The sequence below is a fragment of the Lolium rigidum genome, chromosome 6, assembly GCF_022539505.1.
Source record: "Lolium rigidum isolate FL_2022 chromosome 6, APGP_CSIRO_Lrig_0.1, whole genome shotgun sequence".
NCBI classification, from domain to species: domain Eukaryota; kingdom Viridiplantae; phylum Streptophyta; class Magnoliopsida; order Poales; family Poaceae; genus Lolium; species Lolium rigidum.
The window spans coordinates 284,678,442-284,699,460 of NC_061513.1; the positions used below are offsets into that span (position 1 = coordinate 284,678,442).

At 42.9% G+C, this 21,019-nt stretch overlaps 1 protein-coding gene across 1 annotated transcript; it reads left to right on the forward strand.

The window, feature by feature from the left end:
• The first annotated feature begins 16,009 nt into the window (after nt 1-16,009).
• Nucleotides 16,010-19,560, forward strand: LOC124668273 (metal tolerance protein 7-like). Its single transcript, XM_047205442.1, has 5 exons — nt 16,010-16,152; nt 18,050-18,162; nt 18,249-18,494; nt 18,582-18,893; nt 18,991-19,560. Exons 1-5 carry the CDS (start codon nt 16,053-16,055, stop codon nt 19,333-19,335), a joined length of 1,116 nt encoding a protein of 371 aa, XP_047061398.1. The 5' UTR covers nt 16,010-16,052; the 3' UTR covers nt 19,336-19,560.
• The last annotated feature ends 1,459 nt before the right edge of the window (nt 19,561-21,019 follow it).

Consider the following 21,019-nt stretch of genomic DNA (forward strand, 5'->3'; position numbering starts at 1 on the left):
TAAATCGTGTTAACTATAAAATCTATACATTCTAGACGAAATCCACCATAGAAATCGTGTGTAGCATAGAAATCTATGCATGTCTTCCTCTTCACATGCCGGTCTCGGCGGACGAAATGCGTCGGGCTGATGGGTTGCCCCCGACGTAAATGCACAATTCAAGCCTATCGACCATTTCGGTGTCCGCAGGCCGACGCAAACGGACGCGCGCGTACATTTTGAAGATCCAAAGTGCCGTCGCCCGTTGGAGATGCCCCTACCTTAAATCAGCTAAGCTTGGCTAGGCTGTGTAAGCTGCATACTCCATCCACACAGGGGACGCTTTGATTGTATAGCCTTTATCTTTTGCACAAATCAATTGAATATGTAGACAAGAGATAAAGGTAATAAAGTGGCAATATAACTAAGATGAGTTGATTCTCAACAACAGCTTACAAATTGTTAGGAAGGCCCCAACGCCAAATTGGAAGAAGAGCACGCAACATTTATATACTTAAAGGGTCAACTGAGACTCGCTGACTATGGGGCTGCTAGTTTTATGTGACTTTGACAAATCCACATGTTAGCGACTCAGAATCACGTGACTTCCGGAGTCAGCCAATTTGTAAGTTTCCTATGGAAAATTTCGGTGACTTCTCATTTCGGGGGAAGTGTTACTTTTCTTAAGTACATTTTTGCGAGAGAAAGGAACATTTAAGCAAACAACTAGTTGTTCAAAAAGCGTCAATCAATTCAAGGCCCACAATCTCATAGCCTAGCCGTTACACAGAAACTGGGCTGCTCGGTTTATGTTGTTACTAAAAAAAACCTTTTACATGGCCGAAATGTTGAATTAAGTTGTCAAAAAAAGTTTAGCTGACGAATACTAATCCTAGGGCAAGACCTGAAAGCTTTCCCAGCCACACGGCGGGCAACACACACAGACACAGCTGAGCCCCTTCGCTGCCGTCGACAACTTGTCACCGCCGACCTGATCCGGCAATTTTCGTCGTCCGTTGACCGCGTTGCAGCCAGATAGCTAGATGGTCCCGACGCCCGTGAATTTGGGATCATATTATTCATTGTGTTGGTCTCAGTTCGTGTATCAGAAGCTCAGCTGTCTATCACAGAGCTCAACTTCCATGCGAGCGATTCAATTTTATTGCATGTGATGGTTTTTCTTTTGGCGAACGATAGGAATCAGCTGGCTGTAGCTACAGCCGGTTTTTTTTTTGATTAAAAACCACTTCATTATAAAAGCAAGTAAGCCGCCTCATTAAAAATCTTCCAGTCCCCTTCGGTGCCCTGGTAAGGAAAAGAGTGCGAAAGAAACTTGCCGCTTATAGAATCGTTACATCATTTGCTAGCACACTTACAATAAAATCAGGGGGGTCCCGTGCCATACAGTTGACACGTCGCCCACACTATTTCTAGCTAACAAATGTGCTGCCAAATTTGCCTCTCTGGGAGTATGACTAAAGCTAATCCGAGCAAAACTACGACAGAGAAGGGTACACTCTTCATAGATAGCTGCCGCTGGACCGAGAGAATTCCCACCAAAATTCATCACCTCAATAACATCCATACAATCAGAGTTGACCTCAATACGGTTGCATCCCACTTGACTTGCCAAGATAAGGCCATCCCGCGAGCCCGGGCTTCTGCTGTAGACGGATCAGAAACATGAGGAATCCCACAACAACTCGCCGCGATAAACCTTCCATGATCATCCCTGATAATTGCGCCTATACTTCCTGAACCTGAATTCTCACAGAACCCCGCGTCCACATTCAACTTGACATAGTCTTCTCTCGGTCTAACCCAGCCAATTCTATTAACACCATCTTTCTTCTTCTTTGCCCTGGAATAGTTTAGGGTTAGCGCAACAATTGACTGTGCAGATCTAGGAGGAGATTGAACCGTTTCGCCATGGGAAACTTGTCTGCGTTCCCACCATATATACCACACAGCCACTGCTAGTATATCATTTCGAATGATCTCAGGGAACATCGGGGCAGCAGCTTGTTTATCTCGAAATAGAGCTTCCAAAGCCGACCCCCCATCCAATTCCATTGAACACACATGCGATATAAACTCCCAAAGTCCTAGCTTTCTCCAAATTTCAGTCACCCTTGGACGAGAGAAAATAGGCATGCCTAATGCTCTCACAATCAGATTGGCATAGGGTACATTGAGAGCTAGGCCTCATGTGGCGGTTGCCGGAACCCCATTACATGGTATAGCACCAAGCAGCGACCTCCATAGATGAATTTTTATTTTCGCCGGGACATTTAAGGACCATCTTGTCTTCCAAATAGGAAGAGTAGACGAGGTCCCAAACCACGATGTCCGTCTTAACTTCCTGCCATCTTGGAACTCCCATTCAACATGGTAACAAGACCTCACGGAGAAAACTCCTGTTTTTGTGAAGTGCCAAGAAATAAAGTCCTCCATACTTGTTTCGTGCAAAGGGAATATTTAAAATCCTCTGAACATCAATTGGCCGGAAGCATTCAGATAAAAGAACCTCATCCCACATATCAGTTTCCTCATCGATGAAATCAGAAACTTTAGCATAAACTATATTACCTCTTCTAGTGGTAACCCTCCCATTCGGGCTACTAGGAATCCATGGATCAGACCAAACATTAATATTGTTGCCACCCCCCACTCTCCACACATAACCTCTTTTAAAACTTTGAATTCCCGCCCAAATACTCTGCCAAGTGTAAGAGCTTCCCTTTTTTAATTGGCAATTAATAATATCTCCATCCGAGATGTACTTAGCTCTCAAAACAGAAACACATAGAGAATCAGGTTCCGAAATTAGTCTCCATACCTGTTTAGCCAACATAGCAAGATTGAAACAATGCAAGTCTCTGAACCCCATACCTCCTTGATTTTTTGGCACACACATTTTCCACCACGCAAACCAGTGCATATGCTTTTGTTGGTCATCATCTCCCCACCAGAACTGGGACATTTCAGAGATTATCCCTTTTATGATCTGTTTAGGTAGCTTGAAGACTGACATCGCATAAGCAGGAATAGCTTGAATGACAGCTTTGATAAGTGCCTCCTTTCCCCCAAAAGACATGTTCTTTTCTTTCCATCCACTTAAAATTTTGCAAATCCTCTCCATCAAGTGTTTGAAACAATCTGTCATGTCAACACCCACAATAGGAGGCAGGCCCAGATATCTATCCGTGATAGCCTCAGTCATAATATCAAGAATCGAACAGACCTCCACTTTTGTATCAATATCAGTACAAGGGCTGAAAAATACACTCGATTTAGCAACACTTACAAGTTGGCCTGAAGCTGCACAGTAGTCATCCAAAGCTCTCTTCAGACTAACCGCATTGGAAGCATCCGCTCTCATAAGAATTAAGGAATCATCCGCGAAGAGCAGATGAGAAACTGCCGGAGCTCCTCTACAAACTTTCACACCTAGAATATTTCCCTTGTTTTCTTCAAACTTGATAATACTCGAAAGCCCTTCTGCACATAGGAGAAATAAATAGGGAGACAGGGGATCCCCTTGCCTCAGACCCCTAGTAGGATAAATGAAATCAGACAAACCATTATTCAGCCGTACTTGGTATCTAACAGAAGAAACACATGCCATAATTAATTCCACCCAGCCATTATCAAAACCAAGTCGGATCAGCATTTTTTATAGGAAAGACCACTCCACTCTGTCATAAGCCTTATGCATATCCAACTTCACCGCACAGGTACCAAATTTTCCAACCTTCTTATTCTTGATTGCATGATAACTCTCATAAGCCACAAGGAAGTTATCAGTAATGAGCCTTCCAGGAACAAATGCACTCTGGGTGGTAGAAATAATATCTGGAAGAAGGAATTTCAGTCGAAAAGCAATTAGTTTAGAGATCACCTTGTATACCACATTGCATAAACTTATGGGGCGGAACTGTGTGATTAACTCAGGGCTCTCCACTTTAGGGATTAGAACAATAGTAGTATTATTCCAACCCTCCGGTATGACTCGAGAATTAACTGCTAGGAGAACTTCATCAGTCAGATCTTCTCCTATAATATGCCAGAATCGCTTGTAAAACACAGCATGCAATCCATCAGGGCCAGGGGCCTTAAGGTCTCCTATGTTAAACAAGGCCTTTTTTACTTCTTCTCTAGAGAAAGGAGATAGCAATTTTTCATTCATCTCATTTGATACACACGGTTGCACTTTATCAATTAGTTCTTGATCTGGTACCTGCACCTCCGCAGTAAAAAGGTGCTGAAAGTAATCTGCAGCCATATTCAATAACTGTCCTTGATCGTCCACAATATCACCCGCAACATTTTTTAATTGCCTTATGAAGTTTCTTTTTCTCCTAGCTGATGCCGATCTATGAAAGAATGCCGTATTTTGGTCCCCATGTTTCAACCAATTCACTCGACCACGCTGCACCCAGTACAATTCTTCTTGTTCTAGCAACTCCTCAATCTGCAATTGAACCTCACGTTGCTTGGTAATGGCGTCATCAGTTAGCGGACCCGATAGAATTTGATTAAGCTCAGACTGCAGCTCCCGGAGTCTCTTCCTAGGCCCCTTCAGAATATTTCTGTCCCACCTGTGTAACTCTTCATGAACCGCTTTAGTGTGATCACATAGCGAGGCTTCAGCGTGTAATAATTTAGCGCGATCCCATGCAGTCTGAATGATCGTTTCGACTGAACTTTCACAGAGCCAGCGAGCTTCAAATCTCAAAGTCGGCTGACCACGAGGTACGTTCAGCCCCAAAACCCTCTCAGTATCCACCAGAACTGGGCGATGGTCCGATTTCCCAAAATCTTCGTTAACTACCGCTGCCATAGGGAACATCGCAGCCCATCTCGGATCACAGACCGCACGATCGAGTCTCTCGCGGATTTTACCTCTTCTCCAAGTGAAAATATCCCCCTCATAGCCTAAATCTTCGAGGTTGCAAGAATTCAAAGCATCGCGGAAGGCCTGCATACACCTTTGTGATCTCACCGCGCCCCCCTCCTTCTCATTAGAATAGAGAATCTCGTTAAAATCCCCCATAACCAGCCACGGGAGATCCACTGCTGCATGGAGAGATCTTAAATAGTCCCACGATAAATGTTTGTGATCGGTACTTGGTTCTCCATAGAAACCAGTAAGACGCCACCCTGTATCATCATTCTCATTTATTCGGATGTCAATATAATTCTGTTCAACCTCCTTGGAAGTAACATTGATGTCATTGTTCCAAAGCATCACTAAACCCCCACTTCTCCCGTCACTTTCAAAAACCAAAACCTTGTCAAAAGCCAATCTTCTTCTCAAATTTTCTGCCTTAGCCTTACACAAATGCGCTTCAGACAGAAACAGCACATCCGGTTTTATCCGCGCCTGGAGCACCAGGAGCGCACGAACTGCCGAGGATTTACGCATTCCTCGGCAGTTCCAACTTAATAGTTTCATTGTGACCGGACAGACTCCTTGCTGGAGTCCGCCGATCCTACGGAATTATTTGAGTTGGAGCCACCCTTCTTTGATCTTTTTTTCCTGTCTTTCTCTACTGTCCCACCCACAGCCAGATGAGCCCCTGGAGCTTTGTCCAAAACCATAGAACTATGATCGCCCACTATATTATCTGGAGCTTGCACTATACGGTCCTCCTTCTCTTGATCAAAATCAAGCCCTCTTTTTGCCCCTGCACCATTGTTTTCCACAACCTGCATGTCAACATCTTTAGTTTTCACTGGACTTGATGCTGTATCTTGTAGATCCTGTGCATTCACTATATCTGTATTACTCATAGCATTGAACCTCCAGCTGACATTTGCATCACGGCCAAAAAAGCCCCTTCCCCTACCAGAAGGGTCACGCCCACGACTCCCGCCAAAGACCCCTCTACCTCCAGCCGAGAATCTTCCTTTCCAAGTCTCAAAATCTGTTTTAATAAAATCTCCCCACTTCAAGGTCTTCTCATCATGTTCCCCATTGCCACACTCCGTATGGATGTGTCCAAATAGGCCACAGAAGGCACAAAATTTCGGTATCTTCTCGTATTTCAGAATATAAAATTCTCTCTGTTTATCTCGAGATACAGTGACCACTCTGGCCAACGGCGATCTAACGTCCAATCGAACTCTGACGCGGATGAAGTTACCCATCCCTTGCACATCTAGTTCAACAGATAGACATTTACCAACCTTCTTCTCAATCAAATTCCTGACCAGAGACACTTTTCTATAACCTATTGGCAGTTTGTGAATCTGAACCCAAATATTGATAAAGTTCAGGTCGACTGAATCAGTTGGAGCTAACCCGTCATATGGTTCGATCGATACCGCATTCTGTCGGAATAACCAAGGCCCTCCTTGTTCAACTTTAATCCAATCCCCAAGGCAAGAGCACTGCACAGAGAAAATCTTTTCTTCCAGAGGTGTGAAAAAACAGTCCTCCCGGCAGAATTTGTTGTCGTTCGCGAACCGTTTTCGTAGCTACAGCCGGTTATGATACAAAAATTTGTTGTCAATAATATAATTTTGTTTCGTATGTAACATATTTTTCTTTGTGTGTACCATTTTCAATATGTTACATTGTTTTGCAATATTTTTATGCGTGTGTACCTTTTTCAGAAATGTTACATATTTTTGCAATATTTTTCTGCAGTATAAATATTATTTTTTCTACTTTATCCAACATTATATGAATGGGTATGTAATATTGGTGCAATCTCTCTATACCATATACACAAAATTCATTGTATCAATTTACACGCACTCACATGTATCAAGTTGCAATGACGTATGTAACATCAACAAAAATTCGAAAAAATCTATCTCGCCGTCGACCATGGAGAACTTCCACGGTCGATTCAATCGCCGGAGATGAATCCGCAACCCAGGATGCCGATGGTGTCCAGCTGCTCCTTGCCGCCCCTAGCAAGCGTCAAAGATGCCGCTCCCCCTTTGTGATCTCCATCCGATGTTAAAGATATATTTGATATAAGTATATTAGGTAGCCTAGGATTTGTAATCTCTACCTACCATATCTCTAGGATAGCTATCTTAGCCTTCAAATCTGTACCACTATATATACTCGTCCGAGAGGCTCAATACAACATCCAACACATTACGCCAAATCTCTCTCTATCGTTTAACATGGTATCAGAGCGGTGCCGATCCTAACCTAGCCGCCGCCCAAGCTACCGCGCCGCCCCCGGGGAGATCGATCTCCATGATCTACTCCGGGGGCCGCAGAACCCGTATGAGGGTTCGTTCGCCGATCCGTTGATCCGCTGCCCTCAAGATTTTTTTTTCAATTTGTAGATTGGTTTTCTTTTTGCTCCGTCGGTTGCTCGGCTGATGTTTTCTTTTTTGATTTTACCGATCATAGAAACGCCGACAAGCCGAACACTATAGCCACACCAAGAAGGGATAAGAGGAGTCAAATAAGCCTAAGACCCACTTTATTTGGTGACAAAACAAAAGACCAAACAATGCTGAAAATTACAGTGGTCGTACCCTCGGCCTACCATCCTTTGCCGGATATCAATCAAATCAATATATTTAGCAAATTACGACACAAAATAATATAACTAATCGTTCTTTTGTATATATAAGGCCAAAGGTACTTATTATATTTTACTGGATCTACTTCGTACAAGTACCCTCCTCCTACCATCCTTTGCTGGATATCAATCAAATCAATATATTTAGCAAACTACGACACAAAATAATATAACCAATTGGTATTTTGTATATATAAGGCCAAAGGTACTTATTATATTTTACTGGATCTACTCCGTACAAGTACATGTTTAGTAACATTTACAATCAAATGATCCAAAACCTCAATATATTACTCAATAAATTCACATTTTTTGGAAGAGACTAAGCATGCCATTCTTTTGGTCTATTATCCTAATTAACTACACTAAACCCAGATATGCTATTTTTGAATTAGTGGATGCTACACATTTTTTATTTGTGGTATTCTATAAAAGCACACATTCAGTATGTTGGTACGACTACTCAAATGCCATGAAGTCTAAAATTGATAAGTTGAAATAGATCAGATTAGAATATATTAGTGTTTGGGGTAGGTAGTCATGAGATCCTCCTATGCTCCATATACAATGCTACTCCTCCTTCTTTTTCACTCGGTATAAACAACTCTTCTCCACCAACCTATTCCCTTCAATCCACTTCCACCTCGTATTGGGTCCTCAGTTTAGTGGCCCCTTCATGAGTTTAAATAGAAAAGACATCGTTTTATACTAAACTTTTTAACCTTTTACAACTCTTATCGATTCTCGCTACACGTGATCTTAACTGCTACTATTTTATATTATATTTAGAAAGAATAACCATGTCACAATTATACGATTAAACCAAATATAATCATTTTTCTTATGTAAGGAAATGCATCATTGAGCATGGGAATTTCACGTTCACTCAATCTAACACATGTATTACTATGTAGATATTTTAGTTGTTTCCTTTTTGACTCATTACTTATTAAAATTCTTTGGTTGGATTGTACTCTTCTTGGTTAGAGAAAAATGGCCCAATCTAGCTTTACAGATAAATTCTTGCCACTTACCTCAACTGCAAATATATGTCCATGTAGATTTTTACTCAAGTTTCTTGAAATATCATGATAGGCCCATAAAGCGGATTGAGTTTTCTTGAATACATGGATAGAAAAACTAAAATATACAAAATATCTTGTCTTCTAAATTTTCGCGTTGCTAGTTATTGGTCCACCCATGGCAAAGTACAATCAGCTGGCATCCTAGGCTTGCTTTGCACTTTGTACTGAAATATGATCATTCAGCTCAACTGGCACAAAATCGTTGATTTTTTTCTTCGTTTTTGGTCCATCCTATTTCAAAAAGGTTTTTCTGCACTTGGTAAAGTAATATCTCTTGGGATAGATATGTAGTGAAAATTTCCTATTATGTTTTTGTTTGATTTGTTGTATGCCGGCAACATATACGACGCAAAGCCCCATGCATGAATTTTTGTTCATCAGCTACACATTATAACATCCACCACATGCACACTCACGTAGTTACCCCAGATTGGCCAAGTCTCTGAATAGGCCGTGTGTGCTGCACAACCGTACCCCATTCGAGGGAGGCACTCGATTCCCATCTAGCCGGCGGGCCGCGTGCCTATTAGTGTATCTGAGCGGGCGACTAAAAAAGAAACATGTTAGCTTTATCAGTGTGAACGCCTGCTACTTATGGTTGTACCACATGCACAACAATGACTGCATGCACATCAATTTTCCTTTTCAAATATTCAAAATCATATAACTTTTGCACCATATGTCGAAATTAGGATCCGCTTTCACTTTTGAATTTCTTGCGGTGAGCTCTTCAAAACTAGATCTCATTTCTATGTGTTTTGATAAAGTTTTTTCTAAAGCAACTTCTACGTGTGACAAAGCAATTATAATGCGAGAAGATGCAACTTTAGTGTGAGGTGTAGCAACTTTGCTGCACATCGGAAATCTACATTCACAACGAAAGTTGCATCCCTACACGCCAAAGTTGCTCAGCCATCCATCAACATTTATTCGGTGGGCACCAAAGTTGCTTCGATGGACGCCAAAATTGGGCCGTCACAAACCATATTTGCTCTATCGAGTACCAAAGTTGCTCTGCAGGATACTAAAATTGCTCAGTCGCGCATGATAGTTCCTGTGTTGACACCAAAGTTGCTCTGTTGGCACCAAAGTTATGTCGTCAGGCACCAAAGTTGCTTCGTCACACATTCAAATTGCTCCAATGAACACCAAAATTGTTGTCGGGCACCAAAGGTTTGCTTTCATGTACCAAAAAATATACATGTTCGTTGCACACAAAAATTGCTTTACCGCACACAAAAGTTGTTTTGGTACCCAACAAAGTTGCTCTGTCGTGCATCAAAGTTGCTGTTTAAAAAAATTCGTCAAAACATATGAAAATGTGGTCTAGTTTCGAAGCTCTCATCGTGGGAATTCTAGAAGTGAAAACGGATTATAATTTCGCCGCACGATTTAAAAGTTACAACTTTTTGAAAAACAACAACGTACCATTTCTGTTATAGAGCTGTCGCGTAGTGCATCCGCCCAGAACTTTGACTTGGCACGTGCCCGCCGGAAAGAATTTAGGATAATCTTTTTGCTGTTGCAAAACTCAACTGGATATAAGTTATTGCATTTAGCTGCACTTCAAATATATTAATTGTATTCTAGTTTCCTTAAATAGTACGAGCGACCTCTGAAGCCGATTGAGGTTTCTTAAAGTCTATCTGAGGTGTAAGTAAGTAGAAGAGATAAGAATCCATGTACTAAGTAAAAGAATCTAGACTATAAGGAATATATATGCGTAGTGTGTCGTGTAACTGTTGCATTGCTAGTTCAAGGGTCCACTCATGGACAATTGGCTGGCGTCATCCATGCTTACTTTGGACTTGAGCCATATATTGCCAAGCCAATACTCGTAGTCGTAGACTCGTAGTACATAAAAAAGCAAGGCCGTTTGGTATTTTCGCTAAAAATAACTTTTTTTTACGGGGAAAAAATAACTTTTCACATGGCCTAAACGTTTATATATCTTAGTAGACTAGTATAAATGCCCGTGCGTTGCCACGGGTGACAATACATGTCGATGAACAAAAATATTGTTAAAATGCAAACATCACCTATGGCATTTTTCCTTCTAATAGAAATGAGATGATTACATTAACTTAATGGCTAAGCAAATATATTGGCAACCAAGATATATACAAAGTTTGGTGGCAATTCACAAGAGACCGGATAGCATGCATCCTCTTAGAAACAGGTTGGCATGCCTAATAATTCAGTTGCACACCTTCACTTCTCGTCCCAAAGCGACACTCCTAAATGAGAGAGTAAAACCGCACCTAACCCCTGACGTTTCCTACAACATCATGGTGTACCACAATGGGGTTAAATGTCCATGCTCCGCAGAATAATGAAAAAAATACACAATTGCAAACAATTGTTCTAATTTCATAAATGTGCACCGAATTTGACGTCATGTGATTTCCGTTCACATGTCGACGCTGGTTTTCTTTCATATATCGTCAAATATTGATTCTCTCCAGCTTCTTTCCTCCTCGGTGATCATCGTGTCCCACCAAACCTTTCAAGAAGCCTTACTTATCCAAACTTCCTCCATTCAGCATTGTCGCCGTTTCATAGTTATTATGGATCCAGTCATAGCCACCTGCTTGAATCATGTCCCTAAGCACATACTCATACATTCAGACTACAAGCTGACACGTTTTGAAGAATTTGTTATAATTAGCACATTTATGTCTTGAAATGCTACCAAACACATTAGGGAAATATTAACAAACAAAAAAAAACCTTGTACAAGAGGAGGAAGGGTGGCTTTCCTCTACTTTGTTCTCTGCATAAGCCTAAATTAAACTGGTTTCTAGATTTGGTGATGCCAGAAGATGATCGAGAGCACACTAAGATTGCAGTCCATCTAACCCAAATCAGTATGATGCATGATCATTTCCAAGGAGAAGCAATCTGTAGTCATCTTTAGAACTGCTCGTTGTGTGGCACCAGGTGCTTATTCTGCTCTACATTGTGCAGTCTCTGTCACACCCTTGGTGACAAGCATCTTCAGAATGTCGTCACTCTCTTTTATGGCTGAGTCGATTTAGGTTCACTGCATAAGATGTAGAAGAATAAGCGTCCGACTGTTTTCACATTAGAAATTTATCGGCTGTTTTCAAATTAGAAATGGTATGACCACTGTAGCCGGTCACACTATGTTCAGTTCTGACAACAATATCTTTATGTCTATGTAGATGATTTTATAAAAAACACATAATGAAGTTGATTTGTCTTAATAAGGCTTTTTCCATCAGAAAGCAGAATTGTAGAAAATTGCTGATGTGTTAATTAACTGAAAATTAAATATTAAACTTGCTTGTATGACATAGCCACGGGAGTTGTTCCTCTAACAGTTGAAAAAAAAACAAATTCATCTCTCAAGAATAAAGGATAAAAAAGGCTCGTTATACCACATTACTGAAAGGTAGAGTTAAGGTTTGGAGGTTTTACATAACAATTCAGAAATTGTGACCTTCTGTAGCAGTGCTGAATATAAATGGTGCCAAGTGCAAGCAATACCTAACCTTAAAAACAGTGTCCAACTTAGTCTCAGCAAGTGAGCCTCTCAAGTTCTGAACGTGGATCTTTGAAGTAAATGGTAGAATTCTATTCAAACACATCCAAAGTAGATACTTAGTAGAGATCGTACCAGTACTTTCATCTAATTGATCATGCTTCATTGCATATCAAACCACAAATAAAAGTATGAACCTGCACTAAATTCTTGATATATCTAACAAGTAACATTGGCACTATCCAGCCACCAAGGAGAACCGGTAGAGTATGCTCATTTGAATTTTACTAAAATGCATGTCAAGAGCTTGCTCCTAGTAGCTAATGGCAAATACATGGACATTGTACAAAAGGCTAGAGACAGGGAACCACCACGATCACATATTTTATTAGAATATAGCTGTGTATATCAAGCTATTGTCTGAATCACTAAAAATGTCATCACCCAGACTAATTTTGAATATACTAATCATTAACATACGGCATGCCGCATTCTTATTTTTTTGGCTGGGAATGTTGCAAGTCTTATCAATTCAGTATTTATGGACACCTACCTCCTAAAAGTTTAAAACTTCAGATTAAAAACTTTGAGCTGTATATGGTGTTGGTGATCAATTTGCGCAAGAGCAGATTCTGTTGAGTTAGTCCTATATCACGTCCAAGCTAGTCAATCAATCAACTTAATAATTCACGGAGAAAGCCCAGTAAAATCTAATCATTAAAATTTCAATCACACTGACAAGGGAGAATGTCAGGCATTAATTGTGTGGCATCATTCCAGTAGATGTGCAAGCACTGTTAGAAAAAAAAGAAATATTTACTTGCAACTCCATATACATGAGATACTTTAGGCCACGCTACATGAAAATAAGGTAATGATCTTAGGCTTAAGTAATAAGACCAAATCTAATATGGCTCCTGCCTCAAAATTTCTATTGTTCAATCTTTGTTGCCCATGTCAATAAACAGCTTCAATTCAACTTCATCATGCACATAGTATGATGCCTGCAAGTCTTTACTATAATCTAGGAAGAAATCCATATAGTAAAAAATCAAGGAACGTGGTGTACTCAGCTGCACATGTAATCAGGTAATAGAAATCCATATAAAAAATTCAAAGAACATAGTGTTTGCGGTCCTAAATGTTGTAACCAAGCAGTGCTTACTCAACAGTAGTATTAATCAACGTGACATATTTAGTGCATACTCAGCAGTGCTCGCTCCATGTGGAGATGATATACTCAAAATGTCTTTATAGCAGGAGAGTTTTCATTTCACAAACTCCGATCATTAAATAAGGCAACGAATGCATCAGGACCTGCTCGTTCTCTAGGCACACATCATTCTACTTTCTACACTTCCTATTCTAGAGCATCAGCTTGCAATGCAATCATCTCGAGTGACAGTAGAAGGCTATGATCTCTGAGTGACAGTACGTGGTAACGAGAGTGAAATAATCTGCAATTTCCGAGGCACACAAAATTCACTCTTATTGGCATGACGATGCAGCAAGGGCGACAAAAGTATGGGTTGCGACTTTGAAGAACAATGCATCCAAATAGTACCAAATTAGCATGATGAAACATAAGACTATAGCAACCTCAAGAGGAATATAAGCTTTATAAGCTTTTGCTACGACAAAAAAAATATAAGATTCTCCGTGTCAAATTCAGCGAGAAAGCGGTAGTACATCCGTGTGTTGCTACGACTAAATAAATCTAGAGCTAGATATGCGAACAATAAATTTATCTTCTAAACTTGCATAAAAGAAATCAGTAAATTACGAAGACAAAACAAATCAGTAAATCATAAAGCAGAATTCCAACAATATAGCTGCCTTCCATCTATTTGCCCCAAATTTTCTAAAAGCAGTTTCGTGGAGGCCATTAAAATGATGTTTCGCTCATTGATTATTCAAAAGAGCACATTTCTGTTACAGAATATACGCAAAAAAGAAAATAGGAAATTTGGTATCAAGTTCTAGAGGTCAACATCATGAAATATCTTCTTGGCATAATAGAGATTCTATTTGAAAAGATGCCACGAAAAATGAAGCTGCTCCATGTGAGGGTAAACATGAATTTATCTATTAATGCAATAAACGTTTACAAAATGTAAGATGACAGGTTACTCTCGGTAGCAGTGCACCTTAACAATTCCTTGTACCCTAATACAGAATACTTTAACGTAAATCATGTAGCAGGTCAAAGCAACAAGCTAATTAACAAATGTTACAATAAAGCTGAACATTAAATTAGGCCAAACAATCACTGAAAGAAGCTGCCAGATTAGCACATGCAGGTCCAAAAAACATTGCACGCTAGTATTGAGATATGAACACATTCAGAGGTCACCTGGCGATAACCTGCTCGCACATCTTCTGTCTATTCACACAACCACCAACTGCAATTCTTGTGATTATCAATCCTGCCCTCCGCGAAGACTACAGCTAGCTCCGTTTCTAAATTCAGGCTGTCACCATAATCAATCCCATGACCACATTATCCCTTCCAGCGATACATAAAGCGCCAGTGCCTCTGTTGATTAAAGTCCAGGCAACGTACCTCATCCAGACGGCTCGACATGTTCCCTTCACCTCCAGTGCGACCGTCGTGTGGATCGTCCCTCGCACGCCCTAGCGGTAAGCAGGGTGGATTGCGACACCCCATGGGCCACGGCGCAGTCTCGTGCACCCGGCGACCGTCATCTGTTCCTCCACTTCGCCGGCGGTGAGGAGTAGGCTCGAATTGACCTGGGTTCCACGTCCCAGATCTGATGGCTACGGGGTCCTACCACGCGTCGCGGAACTCCTGTCGGAGCTGCAGAGGTGCAAGGCCTGTAATGCCCATCCAACCGCAGACGGCGCGGAGCGTGTGGTGGCGCTCTCCTATCCATGGAGAACGGCCAGTGCTTGGGCGTGGGCTTCTCCGGTTGTCGGCTTGACCTTGTCCCCTGACGGTGGGGAGAGAAGATGGGCGGAGATAGCGGCGGCGGAACCCTACATCCTCTCATTCGCGCGAACGGCAAATCAGGTCGGGCGACCGGTGACGGCAAAAATTCTGGTCGCGTCAGGTGGGCCACCAGTTGGGCGGCCCATGTTGATGCCTGGCCCAGGCGGATGGACGACGAAGGGACGACCAAATTGGGGGAGAAGGGAGAACACGTTCCTTCTTTTTAAGTAGTAGAGAAAATGGATGGCGTAAAACAAAGTTAGTAGTCGTAGTACTAAAACAAAGTTATTAGTATTGACATTGTAAAATCAATAGCAGCGTCCTTGCTTGCACCTGACGACTATGGTCTACGGATCCCAGATAGCGTCACTCATTCGTCATGCCTTCACTACAGGACCCGCACGTGTTCCCTGCAGCGTCGCGGCGAACTCATATGCCGTCGGCAAGTTGGCATCGCCGACCTGATCCGGCAGTTGTCGCCGTCCATCGGCTACGTTGCAGCCAGCTAGTTAGATTTCGTACGAGAGAGCTAGATTGCCAGATTGCTTAATCTGTTTACCGAAAGGAAGGTGTGTGGCTGTGGCTGTACGTGTCAGGTTAGTTGCTTTGACAGGAGTCGGCTTCGTCTTTCCGTTTCTCTTGTGAGTCATGATTCCGTTTCCAAAACAGAAGAACTATCGAACACGACACGACACAGCAGGACCTGGACGCGGACCGTAAGGCGACCGAAGGGCTCTATCGTCACGTGTACGTTCATTCAGGAGGTCTCAGCTACAAGTAGCCCACAGCAACGCTCAAGGTGGCTGCAACCACGAGAGGTTGAGCCTGGCTGCTGGCTTGTTCCTTGAAAAGCTTGATCGATCGACCGCGCGCAGAGGGACACAGAGCAACTGAGCATGTCGTCGTCGGCGGGGAAGCGGGGAGGTGGAGGAGGAGGAGACGATGCTCCGCCGGCGACGGAGGCGTGGAGGCTGACCATGGGCAGCAGCGACACCATGCGCATGCCGGAGCGGATGCACCGTCGGCCGCCTTCCTTCCTCTCTGGGCTCTTCTCCGCCGCCGCCTGCGGTTCCCACGGTGCATACCCGCTTATTTTCCTCTGCTAGCATGCATGCATGTAGAGGCAGAATTGCTACCCTGGTTTGCTTCGTCTACTTCATTTGCTTTGTTTGCGACTTAATCTCTGCGACGGTGACGTGTTTGGGTGCGTTCTGTGCTGGATACGATCCATGTCGCTGATACCATATGCTCGCTCGGTCAGTTCGTGGAAAGGTGGTGGGAAGATATTACTGGTAATATATCCTTTCCTTCACCGCGTTGTACTGGTACTTACATCCGAAGCTTCCTTCAGTGCGCGGTCGCAACATTCTATTTACATCGCCCTTTTGTTGATTACTTAGCGCGCCTAAGAAATGTACGGCAAGATTCAGCTAGCTGCTTGCTCACAGTTCAGCTTAGAAAAAGCAGAACGAAACGAGCTAGGTTCAAAATATATAAATTCAACTACTTTCTACTTTCTGAAGATAGTTTAGCTGTATCAGCAGAAGAAAACGGGGTTGAAAATCTAGCGCTAATTTAGGTCTTGGTATTACTGTATTAGTATGACAGTACCTACCTCTAACTGGCTGGGTTACGAATGCTTTCACGTACGCAGCTAGATTTACTATACACTGCGTACAGTTATCTGAGTTCCAAATTACTACTGTATACATTCCACCTGGTTTGAATCCTTTTCCTCGTGCTGCTAACCCTTCACTGCTCCATTAGTGTCGAAATATGACGGGAACTTCGATAGGACTCGTTCCATGAAGTTATTTGTAAAAATTGCAAGTAAATCAATTAGTTCTCCGTCTAGCTACTTTCGCTCGAATTTGGTATGAACATGTTTTAGAGTTATAATTCTATGTTTAGTTAGATATATAAATTTAGTTCCTAAATTTTGATATCAAATTTATTCTGAGGTTGTTATAATCTAGACCCGCCAAAATCAACTATATATATAGAGATATTTTAGCAACTCCCGAACCATACGAATGTGGTGGCTTCTTTTCCTCTTGAATTAATTGGTGGGAAATCTTACTGATGTTTGAGGATGGAGCTGAACTCACCAATTATTAACAAAACAAATCTTTAGCACGCCCTTTAGTGAAGATGGTGCTATAAGCAACATAACCGACACTATTTGTCTTCTCTTTTAGCCTCATCCTGCCGAGCACATATTATGTTATTCAAAGGGAAGTGGAACTCCTTTTGATCTTCTGATTATGATAAACATGTCTGGTATGTTCAGGCAGAGACAAAGGTGCAGTTTTGTCGACAATCTGATCAGTTTAATTGGTTACTTGGGTACAGTCTTGTTCCACTAGATTGAGTGGCAGAGTCACCATTAACCACAAGTGCTAGTGCAAATGAGTGTACATGTACTATCGTATATAAATAAGTTATCGTTAGCGTCACACATATCCCTTGTAACTGCATTGGACAAAGAAGTAGAGAGCAATTTGACTCCTAGATGCAGTATCCGTGTGGTAGGCATGCATATTCACCAATCTGGGTGGAAATATGTAAACATATGGCAAATAGCAAATCAATTTATACCATCGCCTCGTTGTCTTCAGTGCTAATCATGTTGAGCACCAAACGCTAGTGCAAATCAGTCGTACTATCCTATATTAATAAAATATCAGGGATATCCCAATAACTGCAAGATAATATGCACATCAGTTTATACCAATGCTCGCTGTCTTCGGTCCTAATCATGTTGCACACCAGACATGATATTGTGATGTCTGCATCGGCATCTGGGGTTTTGGATGTAGCAAATATCTTGTAGTACATACACCTTCGTCTTTAGAATCATCCTGTCGGAGTCGTCAGCATTGACGGATCAACATTCATTGATTCTTTGTTCTGTAAAGTATAAGACTCTTCTTCTGACAATTCAGTTCCTCACTTCCTTGTCAAATCGTTTCAGGGAAACAGAGAAAAATTGCAAAGTACTATGAGAAGCAAGAGAGCCTTCTGAAGGATTTCAGTGAGATGGAGACCATGAATGAGCTGGGTAGCTTGACGGGTGCACCTACTGAAGTACAGATCCATCATTAAGCAAATGTTTTGCAAACAAGTTAACAGCAGTACTGACACTATCAACACTTGGATATTTTCTTAATTAGGAAGAGTTGGCGAGCCTGGCCAAGGGCGAACGTCTGGCCATCAACCTGTCCAACATAATTAACTTGATCCTCTTCGCCGGGAAAGTTGTCGCTTCCTTCGAAACCGTGTCGATGGCGGTGATCGCTTCGACGCTGGACTCGCTATTGGATCTCCTGTCAGGGTTCATCCTCTGGTTCACAGCCCACGCCATGAAGAAGCCCAACAAGTACAGCTACCCCATAGGGAAGAGGCGCATGCAGCCAGTGGTATTTGCTGAAACTGAAAACCCAAAATACTAAACTGAAAATTGCGCTGAAACTTTAAATTTTCTGAACATCTGATGGAATTGGCAGGGCATCGTGGTGTTTGCGTCCGTGATGGGCTGCCTAGGGTTCCAGGTGCTGATCGAGTCCGGGCGGGAGCTGGTCACGCAGGAGCACACGAAGTTTGACACATACAAGGAACTGTGGATGGTTGGGAGCATGCTGTCGGCGGCGGTGGTGAAGTTCTTCCTGATGCTCTACTGCCGGACCTTCAAGAACGAGATCGTCAGGGCGTACGCGCAGGACCACTTCTTCGACGTGATCACCAACTCCGTCGGCCTCGTCTGTGCGCTCCTGGCCGTCCGGTTCCACTGGTGGATGGACCCCGTCGGGGCCATACTGGTGAGCCAGCAAAGATTACAAAATTTTACAATGGATATGTTTGAAGTTTGAAATGCAATCTGAATGGAAATTGCTGTGATGGAAAATAATGTTGCAGATCGCGCTGTACACGATCACGACGTGGGCGAGGACGGTGCTGGAGAACGTGGGGACGCTGATCGGGCGGTCGGCGCCGGCGGAGTACCTGACGAAGCTGACGTACCTGATCTGGAACCACCACGAGGAGATCCGGCACATCGACACCGTGAGGGCGTATACATTTGGGACGCACTACTTTGTGGAGGTTGACGTTGTGCTCCCGGGTGACATGCCGCTCAGCCAAGCGCACGACATCGGGGAGGCGCTGCAGGAGAAGCTCGAGCAGCTGCCGGAGGTGGAGCGAGCCTTCGTCCATGTCGACTTCGAGTTCACCCACAGGCCCGAGCACAAGGCTGACGTATAGAAGCTATAGGGTGTACTAGTATATGTGGAGCTCTGTTTTCTTTTTGGCCATGCTCTTTCGCTTTGTTCAGCTATTGCTTGGAGGTGCTAGGAGCTGGTAAGCAGTTGGTGTATGAAAATATGATCCGAAAGATCATGTAGTTTCTTATTCTATCTATCGAGAGCACAACGCCATTGCTTTCTGGTAATTGACCAAGAAATAACTACCAGGCCGTCGGATTAGCCATTGATATTCATGAACTACAAAAGGGTTAAAAAGTTCATGTGGTGTTTTTTTTAAATGGGGATATACCCCGGCTTCTGCATCATGACGATGCACACGGCCATTTATTAGAAAAATGTTTCAAATAGTAGTATCGTTTACAAGTCACGCATCACCGAGAATTGATACAAAAATCAACCATCGAAAATAACGCATACTATGACTACACATCAACATAGCCTTCTAGTATGTCACCAACCAGACTAGCACAAGATATCCTGAACGACCATCGGGAGCCGTGTGCATCCAGAAGCTATGGCATCCCGCTGCCCCTCCGGAGAGAGGAGGGCCCAAAGCACGGGGATTAAAAGCTACCACGGCCATGGTTGAAGCCACCCCGGCCCGGATTGAAATTCTGACCATCGTCGCCATTCATCGTGGAAACAAGTTGCCACCATTGCACAGCCGGCACCCCCTTCTCCATGCGATTCCACGCAACGCCGAACAGATGGCGGAAAGCACGTCTAGCGACGGCTCCCCCAACCCTAGCCTGATGAATTGGACGATCCGCGTTGGATCGAATTTTGGATGTGGCTATGCCAGGAGCGACAAATTATTTGGGCCCCAACGAGCCCGAACCAAACTTCACTCGGCCCGCCTTCTGATCGGGCCCATATCACATGAATTTGAAATCTCCGAAACTTTTGGGTCGAGGACCTTCGTGTTGATCGCCGGCGACCAACGTCGCCAGGCCAACCGGAACTAAAGGCCCACCACTATAAATACTGCTGCAACACACTTGGCTTGTGTGTGAGCTACTTGGTGTTTCACTTCTATTCACAAGTGGTGGTGGGTTTGGCTTTTATCCTCTTAGGCACAAGAGGTGTTCGATGAAATGCCCGAGAGCATGATGTCTCTTGTGTTCACATAAAACAAACATGATACGAAGTGTCCGGGCCACACTTAAGCTTTCTCATTTATTTTTCCTCCTCGATCGCGGTTAGCAACTTGAACCTTTCATGTGTCATTGATAAATATGCATGTGCAGTTCATAGTTTAATTTCTATTACTTCTAGCTAGTTAGTTTAACAAATGCATGATGGTTAATTATATACTTTATATAATAATAATGCAGATGAATCGGCATTGGATGTACGGCAACCGACTCTGTGACGAGTTCATTACGGTTTTGAATGATTTACTCACTGTGGCTAATGCGAACAAACAGGGGTTTTTGTTATATGTCCATGTGCTGCATGTAAGAATCAGAAGGGTTACTCTTCCTGAAGAATCGTTCACGTGCACCTGCTTCGGCATGGTTTCATGCCAAGCTATAATTGTTGGACCAAGCATGGAGAAAGAGGGGTTAGAATGGAAGAAAATGAAGAAGGGGATGATGACAACTATCCTGATCATTTCGGTGATACTTTCATGGAGGATGCTGAAGGAGGGGAAGCAGAAGGGGAAGGTGAAGGGGAAGGTC